Source organism: Lontra canadensis, unplaced genomic scaffold (genome assembly GCF_010015895.1).
Source record: "Lontra canadensis isolate GAN:19392208 unplaced genomic scaffold, GSC_riverotter_1.0 scaffold29, whole genome shotgun sequence".
Lineage (NCBI taxonomy): Eukaryota > Metazoa > Chordata > Mammalia > Carnivora > Mustelidae > Lontra > Lontra canadensis.
Window position 1 is genome coordinate 15,232,388 of NW_022631023.1, and position 16,172 is coordinate 15,248,559.

The following is a 16,172-nucleotide window of genomic DNA, read 5'->3' on the forward strand; positions in this document are numbered from 1 at the left end:
TGTCAAGTTTAATTTTCCATAGTACTTATCAAATTTGATTCTTAGTCATTTTTAATAAAGTGTCACCAAGTGTCATTTTTAACCCCTTTCAGTTTTATTTTGTGTTGTTATGCTTATAAGTAATGCTCTGAGTCAGATGAATGAAACTTTTTATTTCTTAGCCAATCCATAAGAAAATCTCGAGTTAAAAAAAGAAAAGAAAAGAAAGTTTCGAGTTGTTCTGTTATTCCAGACTGATCTATTGCAATGGTTCTCTAACCTTTCAGTCTTAGAATTCCTTTACTCTTAAAAATTGAGGTTCTCAAAGAGCTTTTGTTTATGTGGGTTAAAGCTATCAATATTTGTATTATAAATTAAAAACTGGCTTAAAATTTTTTTTATAATTTTTTAAAGATTTTATTTATTTATTTGACAGACAGAGATCACAAGTAGGCAGAGAGGCAGGCAGAGAGAGAGGAGGAAGCAGGCTCCCTGCTGAGCAGAGAGCCGGACGTGGGGCTTGATTCCAGGACTCCGGGATCATAGCCTGAGCCGAAGGCAGAGGCTTTAACCCATGAGCCACCCAGGCGCCCCTATTTTTATTTTTATTAATTTAAAAAACTAAACAAAAAAACTGGCTTCTCATGCCCTTTACATTCAAACTATTTTAATCACACACATAGTGAATTTCTGGAAAACTCCCCAACTAAAAAAGCACATGTCTTAGTCTTATAAAAATCGTTTTCTACTGAGGACCCTAAGGTCTTGGCGAGCCTCAGAGGTGCCTGGACCACACTTCGAGAATCCCTGATCTCTTGTAATGTTTCCCAACAAGTGGTTCACACACATCTGTTGATTTGATATGGCAAAAACGTTTTTATTTCAATAATTATGTATTTTAAGTGCTTATTAGACATTATTACTGATGATACACTTGATGCATCTGAGTATTCCTTAAGGCACAGCAAATCTGTTCCAATTTTTAAAAATATACAATTTGGTAGTGTCCGAGTCAAAGGACAAAAGTGGAGTTAAAACGTTCTGCTTCAGGTTTTCTGTATTTTCCATAAGAGTGGGTTACTTTCACAGAGTGAAATTATTCCGAAAAATATTCTATTACCATTCAACCTTTTTGAAATGAGCCATATGGTGATGTGGGAAGACACAGAGATCGGGTTTTAAGATTCTGGGACCATAAAAAAGATTTATATCTCCAGAAGAAGCAGAACAGAGGAATACAGTTAATGGTTAAGAACCCGTATTTTGTAATCAGGGTTAGGAATCCTAAGTTTAACGTTTCTAGCGCTGTGATATTGAACAAACTACCATTTGTAAACGTCGGCTTCCCTGTATCAGACGGAGATGGTCAAAGCTAATTCCTAAGATCGACCACTAGCTGAAACACCGCACGTCACCAGCCGAGGCTGGCACACCGGAGCATTCGGTGTATAGCTTTTCCTACAGATTTTATTTATCGCCCTCAAGTTGCTAGCGCTTCCCACATGCCCGAGACGGAGCCGACGCCCAGCGAGGTATTTCGAGGGGGAGGAGAGCAGGTGCTCTGCCTCGGAAAAAAAAAAGGCACAACTGGGAAAAATAAAAATAAATAAATAAAGTACCATCATTAATCCTTTTTACAGTGAGGAAATCATACTGAAAAATTTCACAACGGATATTTATATCAAATCACCACAATGTACATTGCGTATGTCTTGCAATTCATATGTTATACTTCAATAAAGCTGGGGAGAAAAAAAAAAAAAAAAAGCACAACTGCCCTGACGTTGGGGGTGGGTCTGGAAGATTTCGTGCAAGTTAATGTTAAAAGGAGTGGGTTCCAGGTCAAATATGGCAAAAACCAAACGTCCCGACCTTGGAGCCTCAGCAAGGGGTTTAACACCCCGGAGCCAGCGCGCTACCAGGAAAATCGAGGGCGCGCTCTGCGATCGGCCCAATCGATCGACGTGATCGAGGATCGTCAACTCAGTTCTGGCTGCAGACGCTGTTTTTTCTCGCGAGGCTTCAGATCGGGATGCTAGAGAAGAGGCGGGTCCAGTTGGAGAGAAAGGAGGAGCGTGAGGTCACCGCACGCTGCGTCCCCAGGAGGCTTTGCGTGCCCCTCGCTTCCTCTGGGATCTTCTGAGCGAGCGCGTGAAAGGCTACCTGCAGAGGCCATGGCGCTTCACGTCCCCAAGGCCCCGGGCTTTGCCCAGATGCTCAAGGAGGGGGCGAAGGTAAGGCATGGAGGAAGAGGGAGTGAGGTAGGAGAGTTGCCGTAGCGCTGCGGCGGCCGGAGCGAAGGAGAGGGGCCTGCTAACAGTCTGGGTGTGCTCCGCGAGCACAGCGGTCGGAGAAAAGGAAGATTCCAGAAAGGGAGGTGTTCTGGGGGGAGGGGGGAGGCTTGGCCTCCGAGACCCACGGGCATTTTCGTTCATTCCCTTCCCTGGGAATGGTCGAAGGGGTAGAGGCGGCGAGAGAGAGGCAAGGCCGCAGGATTCGCGTCCTGTGCTTTCTAGGCGGGCAAGCGGAAAACCGCTGATGCGTTTTCTTCCATCCCTAAAACGGGGCTCATTCGGGTCTCCGCGGGTAAAGGGTGTTTTGAGGGTGAAGTCGAATAACGTAAGTGAAATGCTTCGGGAACCGCGAAGCCGACTGACACAGTTCAGGGAGTGGGATCAGTCATCTGAGGAGAGGAGGGGGACCCGGGCCAGTTCTGGACAGTTTTCCTTCCGTGAGGGATAGAGGGAGGGCTCCTCGGTTCGCTTGCAGTAGTTCGTTATGGTGGGAAAAAACGTTACCCTCAATCCGGTTGGGTTCTGGGCCCAACTTAGATTAGCTGGTTTGATGTAAAACCTGCCCTCAGCTCTTGCTTTCGTCTCTAAATTAAGAAAAGGATGGTGGTACCTTTGAGGTGTAATTGTCTGACTTACTGTAAGTATAAGGGTCGCCCTGGACTAATTAAGACTTTTTGTTTTGTGGTCAGATCAGGAACATTATTTCAAAAGCATAAGTTCTTTAAAATATCTTCATATACTACCAATAAGTTTGACTCTTGTATTCGAAGTCTTCCTTTTTTGTCTGCCAAATTTCCTGTACCTGATTAAAGAAATACAGATCATTGTGGTTCAGTTTACAGTAACAGTGTTGGGGAACTAGGTTCTTGATGGCAGAATACACTTGGGATAACATGAGTATATGGAATGTCAGGGTTCGTTGTAAATACTAGTAAAACAGCTTTGCTGGTAATGACATTGACTATTCTAAAAAATGAGACTGAAGATTTTTCATAGTTTTTATTCTTTTGAGACAAGTAAGGATAGTTTCAGGTACTGATAAAAGAAAGTATTGTAAAAAAAAAAATAGCAATGACAAAAGATTCGTTAGAAAGTACTGTAGTAGGGAATGGCAGGAAGTAAGAAAGTCGGCCCTCCCCGCACAAAAAATGAAGGGTCATGGGTAGATAGAACAAATAAATAAGATGTTCAAGGAAGAACTCTTAGCTCAGTACCAAGTGACAGAAGGGACCAGCCAAGATTAAACAGGGCAGTGTTCCAGGCTGAGAAACCTGTAGGTACAAAGTCCCTAAAGATGAAGTGAGTTTTGACCTGTTAAAGAAAACGGTAAGAAACGTGATGGGGTTGAACCTCATTAAGGGAACGCAAGAATGGTGAGAGAGATGAACTTAAAGAACCTGTAGTTAAGGACCAGAACATGTAGGACCTTTTAGCCCGGAGGAAGGGTTTACATTTTATCCTAGGAGTGAGGGAAGACCATTGATGGAATCTGATTTGTGATCACATGGCTGTTCCTCAGAATGGGTGAGGGGAAGAAGCCAGCAGTTAAGCCAGATCAGACTAAATGCTCTTGGAAGAGTTCAGCTCTTGACTCTGAAGACAGTGCTTCTAAAGCAACAGTTACTAACCTTGTGCAGATCACATTCCTTTTATGAATATTATAAAAGCTACACCTTGTGCTCCGGAGCACAACTGTCTCCTAGAACTACCCATGATGAAGGAAATGTTCTGTAGCAGTTCTGTCTGCTTGATCTTAGCCGAAAGGTGAGAAGCAGTGTATCAGTTCTGTCTAATACAGTATCCACTAGCCACATGTGTCTGCTGGACACCTGAACGGATTGAGAAACTGAATTTTTAATGTTAATTATTTAAACTGCATGTGGTTAATGACTACTAAATTGAGCATAGCAACTCTAGAAAAATGCTCACTGAACAAACAGGAGGCTCATGAAACCCATCTGAGGCCGTAAGTAAATCCCAGTTCTAATTGAAATCCAGTGTAAAGTTTGAGAGTTTTCACATTGTGAGCAATTCAGCAATTTTTCAACATGGATGCATTAGAATTGTGTTCCAGTTCACAGAAGCACTCAGAAGTCCATATAAACATTTGGGGGCAGGTATGTTAAGTGGAAATTCCCAAAAAACAGAAAACTGCTGGTTTTCTAATGCTCAGATCCCTAACACAATCAGAAAAGTATTCATACCATGTTTTCATATTTAGTCAAAAAGTAATGATAAGCTCTGAAAAGGCATTTTTACCTGAAATACCTCATCTGCATTCACTGATCAGTCACAGTGTTCTTTCCTGCACTTTTCACTACATTTTTAAAAAAGAAACCATACATTTTATGTTTTGATGTGTAAGTGGGTACCTGTGGTCCCTAAAAATGTCAGTTTATTCAACCAGTGAGCAAATTTATGAACCATTTATGAATACCAAACACCATGCTTTCCTCACATAAGCCTTGCTTGATTATTCTTTAAGCAGTCCTATATGTAATACTATTATAATTATCCCCATTTTAAGATGAAGAAAAACCTTGTGTTTCACTCTTCTAACTAGAAGGAGGTTTTGTTTTTGTTTTTGTTCTATAGCATTTTTCTGGATTAGAAGAGGCTGTGTACAGGAACATTCAGGCTTGCAAGGAGCTTGCCCAAACAACTCGTACAGCATATGGACCAAATGGTAATTTCCAAATTCATGTTTTAAAAGATGCAGTGATCGAATTTTGCGTACTTGCTTCTTCAAACTTATTCTAAGAATATTATACATAAACTGCGTTCTAGCCACCATACAGAAGTAATTTCGTAGTTCATTGCCACCAGTGTAGTGTTTTCAATTTTTAACCAGCAACTCAGATCTCTTTAGAAAAATAGGAATCAGTGTTACTTTTTGTCATTACGATGATAGAAAAATTATGGTGCCTTCACTATTGAGAGGATACCTAATGTAAGGGAGAAAGTTCTCTCTTGCCTCCTACCATCAGCTGAATTTAATTGATACACATATATGGAAAGCAATAAAACTATATTTTTAAGTAGATTATTTTGGTCTTTCTACATGTTAATGTAATTTACATTTATTAAACAAAAATATGAGAAGATAGCCTCCCTAATAAACAGTAGGAGGTTAGAAAGGACAGGAATACTATGGGAGTACGTTTAGGCTCATAGTTTTTTTTTGTTTTACTTTTTAAGATTCTATTTGCTTATTCATTTGACAAGAGACAGCAAGAGGGAACACAAGCATGGGGAGTGGGAGAGGGAGAAGCATGCTTCATTCTGAGCAGGGAGCCCAAGACCCTGGGAACATGACTTAAGACAAAGGCAGACTGACGCTTAATGACCGAGCCACCCAAGTGCCCTTAGGCTAACATAGTTTTAAAGAGTAAATAATACATGTCAAATTTTTATAGTTATTTTAAGAAATAGATACAAGCTTATATTTCTTGACTAGGTTTTTTGGGGTGTTTGGAGAAAGATTTGAGTGATAATGAATTTCTTTTTCTAACTTTTTTCATCCCTTTTTCTTTTTTTTTTTTTTTTTCCTTTTCTTTCTTTCAGGAATGAACAAAATGGTTATCAACCACCTGGAGAAGTTGTTTGTGACAAATGATGCAGCCACTATTTTAAGAGAGCTAGAAGTAAGTTATTTCTTTGAAGCCAAGAAATGTTTTGGTGATGTCAAAAATTAAGTATAGATTGACATAGGAAAAATCTCTTAAGGTAATAAGGAACTTTTTTGCCCCAACTTCAAAGTTTATTATATTGATTTTCTTAATTATGGAGTCTTTTTTAGTTTTAACATCTCACCACTTGATTTAAAAACCTCACAAGTTATTAATTTATGGAGAATTTGTTGTGATAAAAGTATATTTGCTAATAATCCTATTAAGTTGAGTATGTTGTCTCATTCTATAGAGTAGGACACTGAAGTGAATTATTCCATAATGCAGAAATCGCTAGTACTTAAAACAGTGATTTAAAAAAAAAATACAAACTATTTCTTTGGCTTTGTGAAAATAAAAGTTGGTGGCATTTTGCTTTGTTCACCTACGGTTTTGATGTTAGAGTCTATAGAATAGGTAACTGCTGGCAAGGTTGTGAGAAAGGTCTGGCACCTGAACATCAGAGAGCCATTCTTCAGCTAGCTGCTTTGTAGCTGAAAGATATTTTCAACTTCAAGGAATTTTCTTGAACTTCTTTCTTAGAGCATTAGAGCTTAATCTTTTCAGATGAAACTGTAAGTATGTTAACATTTCTCTACTTGCTTAAATAACAATGCATTTTTAAAATAATATGGTGAACAAAACAAACTTAATTCCATAAGATGTTTACGGAAGGACTAGTCATTGTGATTGTTAATGTTGGACAGTAAGATGGTCTCAGGAGTTATTCAGGGATGATGGGAACATTGCCTTAATAAAACTAATGATGGGGAGCATGGGTGGCTCAGTCAGTTAAGTGTACAACTCTTGATTTCAACTCAAGTCTTGATCTCAAGAGTCTAGGGATTGAGCCCCGCATAGGGCTCTCAGCTCATCAGGGAGTCTTTTGAGGATTCTTTCCCTCTTCTTCTGTCCCTCCCCCACTTGTACGTGCACACATGCTCATGCTCTCTCTCAAATATGCATGTAATTTCCTGAATCTTACGTGCAGAGACATCTGTACTGGATGACTGACCATCAAAGGAAGGTGCAGTTTTAGGTTGTTTTCATTTGTTGTGATGCATTTGTGCTGATAGTCTCAGAGGGATTTGGATTGTCTTCTTGTGACTACACTATAAGTAATATGTAGCAGTATGATTGAGTGGAGCTACCTAGCCCATGGGGAGATTGGAGTCTTAATTTAAGAGGGAATGGAACTGAAAAATTTTGTGTTGCTTAAGGATCAAATGTTTCAATGTTTAAATTCAAATCCTTTCTACCAGGTGCAGCATCCTGCTGCAAAAATGATTGTAATGGCCTCTCACATGCAAGAACAAGAGGTTGGAGATGGCACGAACTTTGTTCTGGTATTTGCTGGAGCCCTTCTGGAACTAGCTGAAGAGCTTCTGAGAATTGGCCTGTCAGTTTCAGAGGCAAGTGTGAATTTTATAACGTACTCCTATTTAATTTGTGCCCTTGTATACACACACTGTAAGAATCATCATTGTAGTAACAGTTTACTTGCGCCACCTCTTGGAGCACACATGCCTTACTTGTAGTATCTTATCCTATTCTTATAAGAAACCTGTGAGTCTGGCCTGTTAAAGTTCTATTTTATTTTAGATGAGGAAAGGGAAATTTAACTTAGAAAAATCTGTAAGTGGCAGTTAGCATTCAAATTTAGGCCATCACAAAAGCCTAAACTCTTGATGAGTAGGCTATGCCATGAATGCTTATTCTGAAAGTATACTTTGCCATTTTATTTGGAAAACCAATACCCGTATTTCTTGGGTTACCAAAATAATCTGTGCTTTATAAAGTCATGTCAAAATTACATCTTTTAAGGAAATGTTTTTGCTCTTTAAGGTCATAGAAGGTTATGAAATAGCCTGCAGAAAAGCCCATGAGATTCTTCCTGATTTAGTATGTTGTTCTGCAAAAAATCTTCGGGATGTTGATGAAGTATCCTCTCTGCTTCATACCTCCATAATGAGTAAACAATACGGTAATGAAGTATTTCTGGCCAAGCTTATTGCTCAAGCATGTGGTGAGTATATTGGTAAATGAAAAGCTCCAAAATAAAAATGTCTTAATGAAAGTAAGATATTTTGTCTGTTGTTCCAAAATATCTTTTGATATGTCTCATTTTCTTAACAGTGTCTATTTTTCCTGATTCTGGCCATTTCAATGTTGATAACATCAGAGTTTGTAAGATTCTGGTAAGTTTAGAAAATGCATCAGTGTTGTCTACAAAGGTCAGTTACATTTTGCAGAAAGAAAAAAATATGTTGATCCAAATCTAAATTTTACTCCAGGTTTTGCGCATTTAGGACTTTGTGCCTTTTGAGCTATCATTTGTAACTTTTTATATTCGTAGGTTAAATTTTTCAAGGGTGTTGATGTATTATCTCCTTGTAAAACTTTACATTTTATCTTTCCATGACAAGTTGAAGATTGAGAACAGTGTATAAACAAAATATTAATATGTCTTATGTTCTAAATGTGTGCTGAATTAAAATAATAAACTTAGAAGCTAATTTTAAATGAGATGAAGTTCAATACAATATTAGAATTCACATCTTAATGCAATACTAAGAGTATTTGTTTATTTAAAAAATTGTGTTTCCTATAGGAAAATTTAGAATTTCATTTTGAGTTTAGCTTATATAAATATACCTGTTGTGTATTTATATAGATGTTGTGCATTTTCTGACTCCATGCACTACCCTCTCCTCCCCCAGTGAATTGTAAGCCTGTAAGATCAGAAACTTTGCTTTGTTCCCTCTTCTGTCCCTGGTACTAACAGCTGTGCCAGCTACATTGGCACCGAGTATTAGGTGAGTGAGAGAATGAATGGCTCAGAGCAGTTGTTCTCTGTCTTTGGTTGCACCTGGTGCACTGAAAACCCTCCGCCCCCTTCTTTTTTTTTTTTTTTTTTTTTAAGATTTTTATTTTTTATTTATTTGACAGAGATCACAAGTAGGCAGAAAGGCAGGCAGAGAGAGAGGAAGGGAAGCAGGCTCCCTGCCGAGCAAAGAGCCCGATGCGGGGCTCGATCCCAGGACCCTGGGATCATAAACTGAGCCAAAAGCAGAGGCTTTAACCTACTGAGCCACCCAGGCGCCCCAGCCTCCACCCCCTTCTTTAACAGTGGCTCATTTTCAGTGATTTCTACCTTCAGCAGACTCATGTGCTTTCTATCCACCACCCCATTCCTTAGTTCCAAGAGTCACTGCCTTAATATCTTACTTTATTTAGAAGCAGGTCTTTTGGGTACATGTCAAATCAGCAGCTGAGCCCTAATGTTATTTTGATGAGATCACTGATGATTTTTATATTCAATCTTAGGGCTCTGGCATCTGTTCATCTTCAGTATTACATGGCATGGTTTTTAAGAAGGAAACCGAAGGTGATGTAACATCTGTCAAAAATGCCAAAATAGCAGTGTACTCTTGTCCTTTTGATGGCATGATAACTGAAACTAAGGTATGTAGACTTCAAAACCTTAAAGGTAAAAATTTGACATTGCATTTTCAGATTAATGTTTTATGATTCTTAAATTTTCAGGAAAAGATTGCTCTACTGCATAATTATTGAAGACCAGGATTGTATTTGTTTCTTAGAATCAGACTCCTATTCTTTTTTGGATACCCAATTCGCATACTAAGTTTAAAATATGAAATGGTAGCAGTATAGTTTATGTTCTCATGTACAGCTCTTGACTCCTTGTGGTTCTTGCAAGTGAAATGCTCATGGAATGGGAGTACTGTGTGCTCTTCATTAATATATCTAGAAGTTGAGATCCTGTAGCATCCTGAAACAAAAACATGCTAATATATGAAAATGATAGGTTTGTTTTTAAAAAAAAAAAAAAAAAAACCTTAGGAAGATTTGAAGTTCTTGTTTGTAAGTCACTTCCATCTTTGTCCCTAGAATTCTTAAAATCTGATTCAATGGTTTTTAAAGTGTCACAGGTTATAGATGGGCCAGGGGGAGTCATTTTAGAAAAGTTGAGAAAAACTTCAAGAACCACAACACAGTGCTTTGGGTACATTAATTCACGTTTGTTAACAGTAATGCCAAGACCACGTGCCTAACATATCTAGAATAACAGTGTTTCCCCAACTTAACCAACAAAGTGCCTGTTGGTTAAGTTGGACAGCAAAATGCATCAGTTTTAGGAGTGGGGGGCTCTAGTAGTAAGCTGAGTTTCTATGAGTTTCGTACACACTTCATATTGTTTCATAACTCGTGTATAATTATTTTCATATTTTTTCCACATCTTTATTTAGTACAATATTACTCTGTGACTTCAACCACCAAAGTAGTAAAATGGTTCTAAGGAGCGTCCTTGTTTGTTTTGCTAGGGAACGGTATTGATAAAGACGGCTGAAGAATTGATGAATTTTAGCAAGGGAGAAGAAAATCTCATGGATGCACAAGTTAAAGCAATAGCTGATACTGGAGCAAATGTCATCGTAACGGGTGGCAAAGTGGCAGACATGGCTCTTCATTATGCAAACAAGTACAATATCATGTTGGTGAGGTGAGAGCTGCATTCTATTAACATGTATTGTAAATAGCCTTTTGATGGTGAAACACCAAACACCTTCAGTACACCATGAATTCATGACTGTTAAAAAAGGGCAAGTTGAAGACATTGGATCAAATAATAGGATTTAACTTGATCTAGAGGAACAAGAAACACCTGTGAGAAAACTTGTATTTATACTGAGAGCTGAAGGACCAATCAATAGATACTATTTGAAGAGAGAACAGAAAAAGCTTTCCAGGCAGAAGCCTCAATTTGAGAGACCAGACTCAAGCCTGGGGCACACAGTCTAGATATGGGATCTGGAATGTAACTTCTAACCCATAAACCCATTTATGGGGACAGGAGACAACTTACCTACCCATTCCCACCCCTCCCAGCACCTGACCGGATATGCAGTGTAAATCTCTTCTCTTCCTCGGGACTCATGCCATTGCCAGAGTAAGGGAGAAGTTCTCTATATACCAGGCCTGCCTTAGTGTTTTAGGACTATAAATCCTGACATTCTAGTGAGACTTGAACTCTCCCAATTCTAGAATAATGCCATCTACATACGTCTATGTCTGGATTGCACTGTGTAGTCCAGACCTGTTGAACTTAAATTCAGAATCAAGAATGTGACTAGGGGACCAGTGTAGTTTCCCTCTTTCATCTCTGCATTTTGTTATGTTATCTGATCGAATTAAAACTTCTCTTAAGGTCTTCGGGTTTTTTTTAAGGTTGAATTCAAAATGGGATCTCAGAAGGCTATGTAAAACAGTCGGTGCTACAGCTCTTCCTAGATTGGTATGTATTTTGGACAACATTATAAAATGTAGTTGAACCTATTTGAATTACTTTTATTACAACAGTCGCTTTCTTTTAGACTCCTCCTGTCCTTGAAGAAATGGGACATTGTGACAGTGTTTACCTCTCAGAAGTTGGAGACACACAGGTGGTGGTTTTTAAGCATGGTATGTAGAAATAGTCAAGTACGTTTATGTAAGTATAGGGCGTTAATTTGCTTGTATTAATCTATTTAAATTTCTTGACAGAAAAGGAAGATGGTGCCATTTCTACCATAGTGCTTCGAGGCTCCACAGACAATCTGATGGATGATATAGAAAGGGCAGTAGATGATGGTGTTAATACTTTCAAAGTTCTCACAAGGGTCAGTATTCGCAATAATCTTTAATTTAGTACTTTGTAAAGCTTCAAACATAGTTGGCAGAGAATTTCAAAATGAATGGCTTACGTAAAAGCAAAGTACCTTTTTTACTTAAGATTGAAGTGTTCATTGCTGATGAGTATATAGTTTTCTGAAATGGTTATGCAAAGTAACTTTTAACTGTTTGAAAAAGTTAGCTTACGGTTTTTTATTTTAAATGTACCTTTAGTTGCTTAAGCATTATTCTTAGTGCTGTGTCCTTTGAAATGCAGGTGTAAGGTATTGTATGCTGTTCAATTAACTTTGGTTCTCCCTTTTTTTTTTTTTTTTTTTAAGATTTTATTTATTTATTTGACAGGCAGAGAGGCAGGCAGAGAGAAAGGGAGAAGCAGGCTCCCTGATGAGCAGAGAGCCCGATGTGGGGCTCGATCCCAGGACCCTGGGATCATGACCCAAGCTGAAGGCAGAGGCTTTAACCCGCTGAGCCACCCAGGCGCCCCTCTCCCTTTTCATATACCAGTCACTATGTACTGTAAAGTAATTTGCCCAAATCACTCCATTGTATAAAATTTGTCGTTAGAATTTGTGTAACAGTGCTTGATTAAAAGCTCTATTTTAGAATCTAATCTTCTAATCTGAGAGGATTAGAAAATTACGAATTGCTTCTTAGTAATTTTTTTTTTTTTACTATGTATTCTAGGATAAACGCCTTGTTCCTGGAGGTGGAGCAACAGAAATCGAGTTAGCCAAACAGATCACATCATATGGAGAGGTATAGCGTTCTCTGGATAAATTGACTTTTTCATGGTCCTTGAATAAAATACAGTGCTAAACACATTTTTGTTTCAGACATGTCCTGGACTTGAACAGTATGCCATTAAGAAGTTCGCTGAGGCATTTGAAGCTATTCCCCGGGCACTGGCAGAAAATTCTGGAGTTAAGGCCAATGAAGTCATCTCCAAACTTTATGCAGTACATCAAGAAGGAAATAAGAATGTTGGATTAGATATTGAGGTATTTGAAAAAACAAACACTATGAACTTATTTGGTAAATATAAAACATAAAAATGGAAGTAGTAAGTTTAAAAGGTAAAGTTATTTGGAAAATGTTCTGATTTGTAAACAAATGATTTTCTTAACAAAAGCTTTGACAGTTTGTCTGATTGTTTTCCTTAAATAACCTTTGTTTTATAGTGTGCGTAGGGAAGTACTTTCACCTGGCAGCTTCCTACATAAGGAGCCGTGTGTTTTTATTACTGCCCTAAACACATTTTCACTTTCAGCAATTTAAAGTGAAAAAATGAAAATTGTTTTTGTGTTGACAGGCTGAAGTTCCTGCTGTAAAGGACATGTTGGAAGCTGGTATTCTAGACACTTATTTGGGAAAATACTGGGCTATCAAACTGGCTACGAATGCTGCCGTCACTGTACTCAGAGTAGATCAGGTGAGTAACAAGAAATTTTGATCTTTCAAAATACTCATCTTCATATGGTTCAGTAGTGTATTTTGATAGAACTGGTTATTCTAGCCAAAGGTCTATTCCTTTATTTTTCATTGTAGATATGTTAATAGTGCCCCCCCCCAAAAAGTTTGGGTTTTCTATTACAGTTTTAAATTGTTTTTAGTATATTACAGCTTCAGTGAGTATCCTTTCACTGAAAGAAATTTTTGCCACTCTTAAACTGGAACAGATAAAACAAGTTTAAGTTCATAGTTTTCAGATATTTTTTAGCCTAGAAACCCATTTCTACAAATAAGGTGGAGAAGGGAGTTCATTGTTTCATAACATGGAAGGGTCCATGAAGCCCTGAAGCACATGTGCCACCAGCTTTAAGGAAAATGGAAATTTTGGTTGTCCATGGAAAGGATAGGACTTAGGTGCATAGAATTTTTTGCTATGACAAATTAAGTTTTGAAGATCTAAAAGAAAAATGTTAAAAATCATAGTATTTCTGCCTTTTTTTTTTTTGTAGGGGGTGGTGGGAAGGATACTGTGGCAAAGAGGAAAACGATCAAGACTATTCTAGGTTCGGATACAATCCTGAATTCAGAGGTTTTTCAAAAGGTGTTTTCTGGTACACAGTGAAATCCATTTTCCTAGAGAGTTCTAGAACTAATTGTTAAGCAATGAGTTATTTTTCAAGTACTTAATAGAAAATTGTAATTGTGAAGGGGCATGGTTATAAAAATCCATTAGGTGAAAATCATGCCAGATGAACCTGGGGAGAAGCAAGTTATAAGTAGAAATTAATGAAAAAGAGATTAAAACATTCTGCTGCAGTAAAAATAAGAACTTTTTCCTACTTGTGGTCCGTGAGACGACCAAAAAAGGGAACTGGATATCTAGTTTCAGCTCATTGGAAATAAACAGATTGAATGTTCATGTCCTGGATTTATTAATAGGGTGTATTTATATCTGTATCAAGTAGTTTCCAGCATAATATGGTTTTGGAGTTCTCAAATAGTTATAATGCAAGCCGAAGAAAATGGTTGCTCTAAAAGTTACATTAAAAATAGCAGGAGCAGGAGAAGCTAAGTACATTGGAGGCATGAAGTAAACTGGAATTCTAATAGTGGAAGTTCCTTAACTGAGGAACTTCCTGAATGTCAGTTACCCAAGTGAGACAGTAATACAATAATGCAAGTACCTGGATCACAAAGATACTTCACAATTTTGGTTTTAAACTGGGAAGCCTGTGTTTTGTTTTCTAGTAGAGGGGGATGTTCATTATGTATCTGTGTCCTTTTTTCAAATACATACCTGAAGAACCCATCTATCAGTAACCAGTTTGCTACTGTAATGAACTTACATTCCTTAAGATTGTTGTAAATAATATGTAGTATATATTCGGGAATCGAATTTTAAGTGCTGAAGAACATAGGACTGGATTCATCTTTGTTCAGTGTTTTCTGAAATTATAGTCCCTAAACCAACAGCATCAAGATCACCTAAGAATTTGCTAAAAGTACAAAAATTCTCAGAGCCCCTAACAGGCCCACTGAATCAGAAACTCCGGGAGGAGGCCCAGCAGTCTGTTTTAAATAAGCTCTTCAGTGACTGATGCCTACTAGTAGTTTGAGAACTGTTCTGGATTGTTTGGTTTTATCAAGCTCTACTCTGGTTCTAAACTGTACCTAATAATGCCTTTAAGTCAGTCTGAATTTAACCTCAGTTAATAAAATGTTGTATGAAGAATTTTAAAGTTTAGATTTCCTGTAGAAGCTTCTGAAAAGGGGTGCTGATCTGTTGGAAGTGGTTGTGAAGATGTTTTACGGTTTGTGCTGCTTGAGACACCAGCCAAACCCCTTGATGTTCTACAGAAAGAGGTCTCTCAGTCCTATAAATTTGGGAAGCAATGAATACTTTTTAGTTTAGACATTCAGAATGTACATTAGAGTTTGAGAGTTCTACTTTGAGGAAAGCCATCTAATTTAATTTAGCTTCTCCAAATTTGAGCCAAAGCTGCCACTACCTCTTTTTTTCTCCCAGATTAATCCTTTATATAAAAATGCTAGATGGTCATACTTGGAACATACTTGATTAGTGCATTCTAGACAAATAAGGGGCTTCTTGGTTTTAAGTTAGCAGAAAACTCTACATATTTGGATAATTGTTTATGAATACACACTTCCTGCCATTTGAATGGGTTTTATAGGTACTATGAAATTTCAGTGTTGAACTTTTATATATTATTTATGTACCAACCATTTAGATTATAATGGCAAAACTGGCAGGTGGACCTAAAGCTCCTAAACCACAAGGAGATTGGGATAAAGATGACTGGCAAGACGAACTTCATATATAAATAGCAAATCAGGTGCCAAACAGATTTATACAGTAGTGCATGCAGTTATTTTTCTCATTTGGTTCATAGGGTTATTGAGTTACTGAAGTGCATGTCTCAGAATGCCCTTCACTAACGTGTGGATTTGTTGCTGTTAATGTCCACAAGAGCATTGCTGGAAGCTAACAACTCTGTGGTAGTGTCACATAGGCAGTGTGTAACAGATGGCTTATATTGAGAGGATTGTTTCATCTTGAATCAGTCTAGTATAAAAATACTCTTTCTTTTCATTTTAAAGGTAGAGTTTATGAGAATGTGTTTGTGGTTTTTGTTTTCTTAGATCATCATGGCAAAACCAGCCGGTGGGCCCAAACCTCCAAGTGGGAAGAAAGACTGGGATGATGACCAAAATGACTGACTGGCTTAGTTTTTACTATAGTTGAAGACTACATTTGTAGTAGTAGTCTAGGAATTGCCTGATGTTATATTTTCCTTAAATTAAGAAGTGTTTTGTGTTTATATCCTCGGCTGGATGATACAATAAACATGTTGGTATCAAAGCCTCACTGTCTGATGAGCACTGTTCTTGGATGTAAATGATCTGTTTGTCTCAACCTTGGTAATGAAATTAGCTGTGGAACCTCAGGCAAGCCACTTAAGTACTTAGGGGCCAGTTCCAATATACATCTGGCCTGCCGCCCGTCTGGAACACAGCCACGCTCGTGTAATTGCATATGGTCTGTGGCTGCTTTCTATAAGGAAATGGC

General features: G+C 38.0%; 1 protein-coding gene across 2 annotated transcripts; it reads left to right on the forward strand.

Moving 5' to 3' along the window:
- Positions 1–2,038: 2,038 nt before the first annotated feature.
- On the forward strand, positions 2,039–15,968 carry CCT8 (chaperonin containing TCP1 subunit 8). 2 transcript variants are annotated; one of them, XM_032865463.1, is made up of 16 exons: positions 2,039–2,213; positions 4,869–4,959; positions 5,838–5,917; positions 7,204–7,353; positions 7,787–7,967; positions 8,078–8,139; positions 9,269–9,406; positions 10,288–10,466; positions 11,192–11,258; positions 11,338–11,425; positions 11,507–11,622; positions 12,320–12,391; positions 12,469–12,633; positions 12,945–13,064; positions 15,334–15,438; positions 15,746–15,968. In XM_032865463.1, the coding sequence occupies exons 1-15, from the start codon at positions 2,154–2,156 to the stop codon at positions 15,424–15,426; spliced, it is 1,662 nt and encodes a 553-aa protein (XP_032721354.1). In that variant the 5' UTR covers positions 2,039–2,153; the 3' UTR covers positions 15,427–15,438; positions 15,746–15,968. The 2 variants fall into 2 exon arrangements, with proteins under 2 accessions (XP_032721354.1, XP_032721355.1); XM_032865464.1 differs by lacking the exon at positions 15,334–15,438 and having other exon boundaries at positions 2,040–2,213.
- Positions 15,969–16,172: the final 204 nt, after the last annotated feature.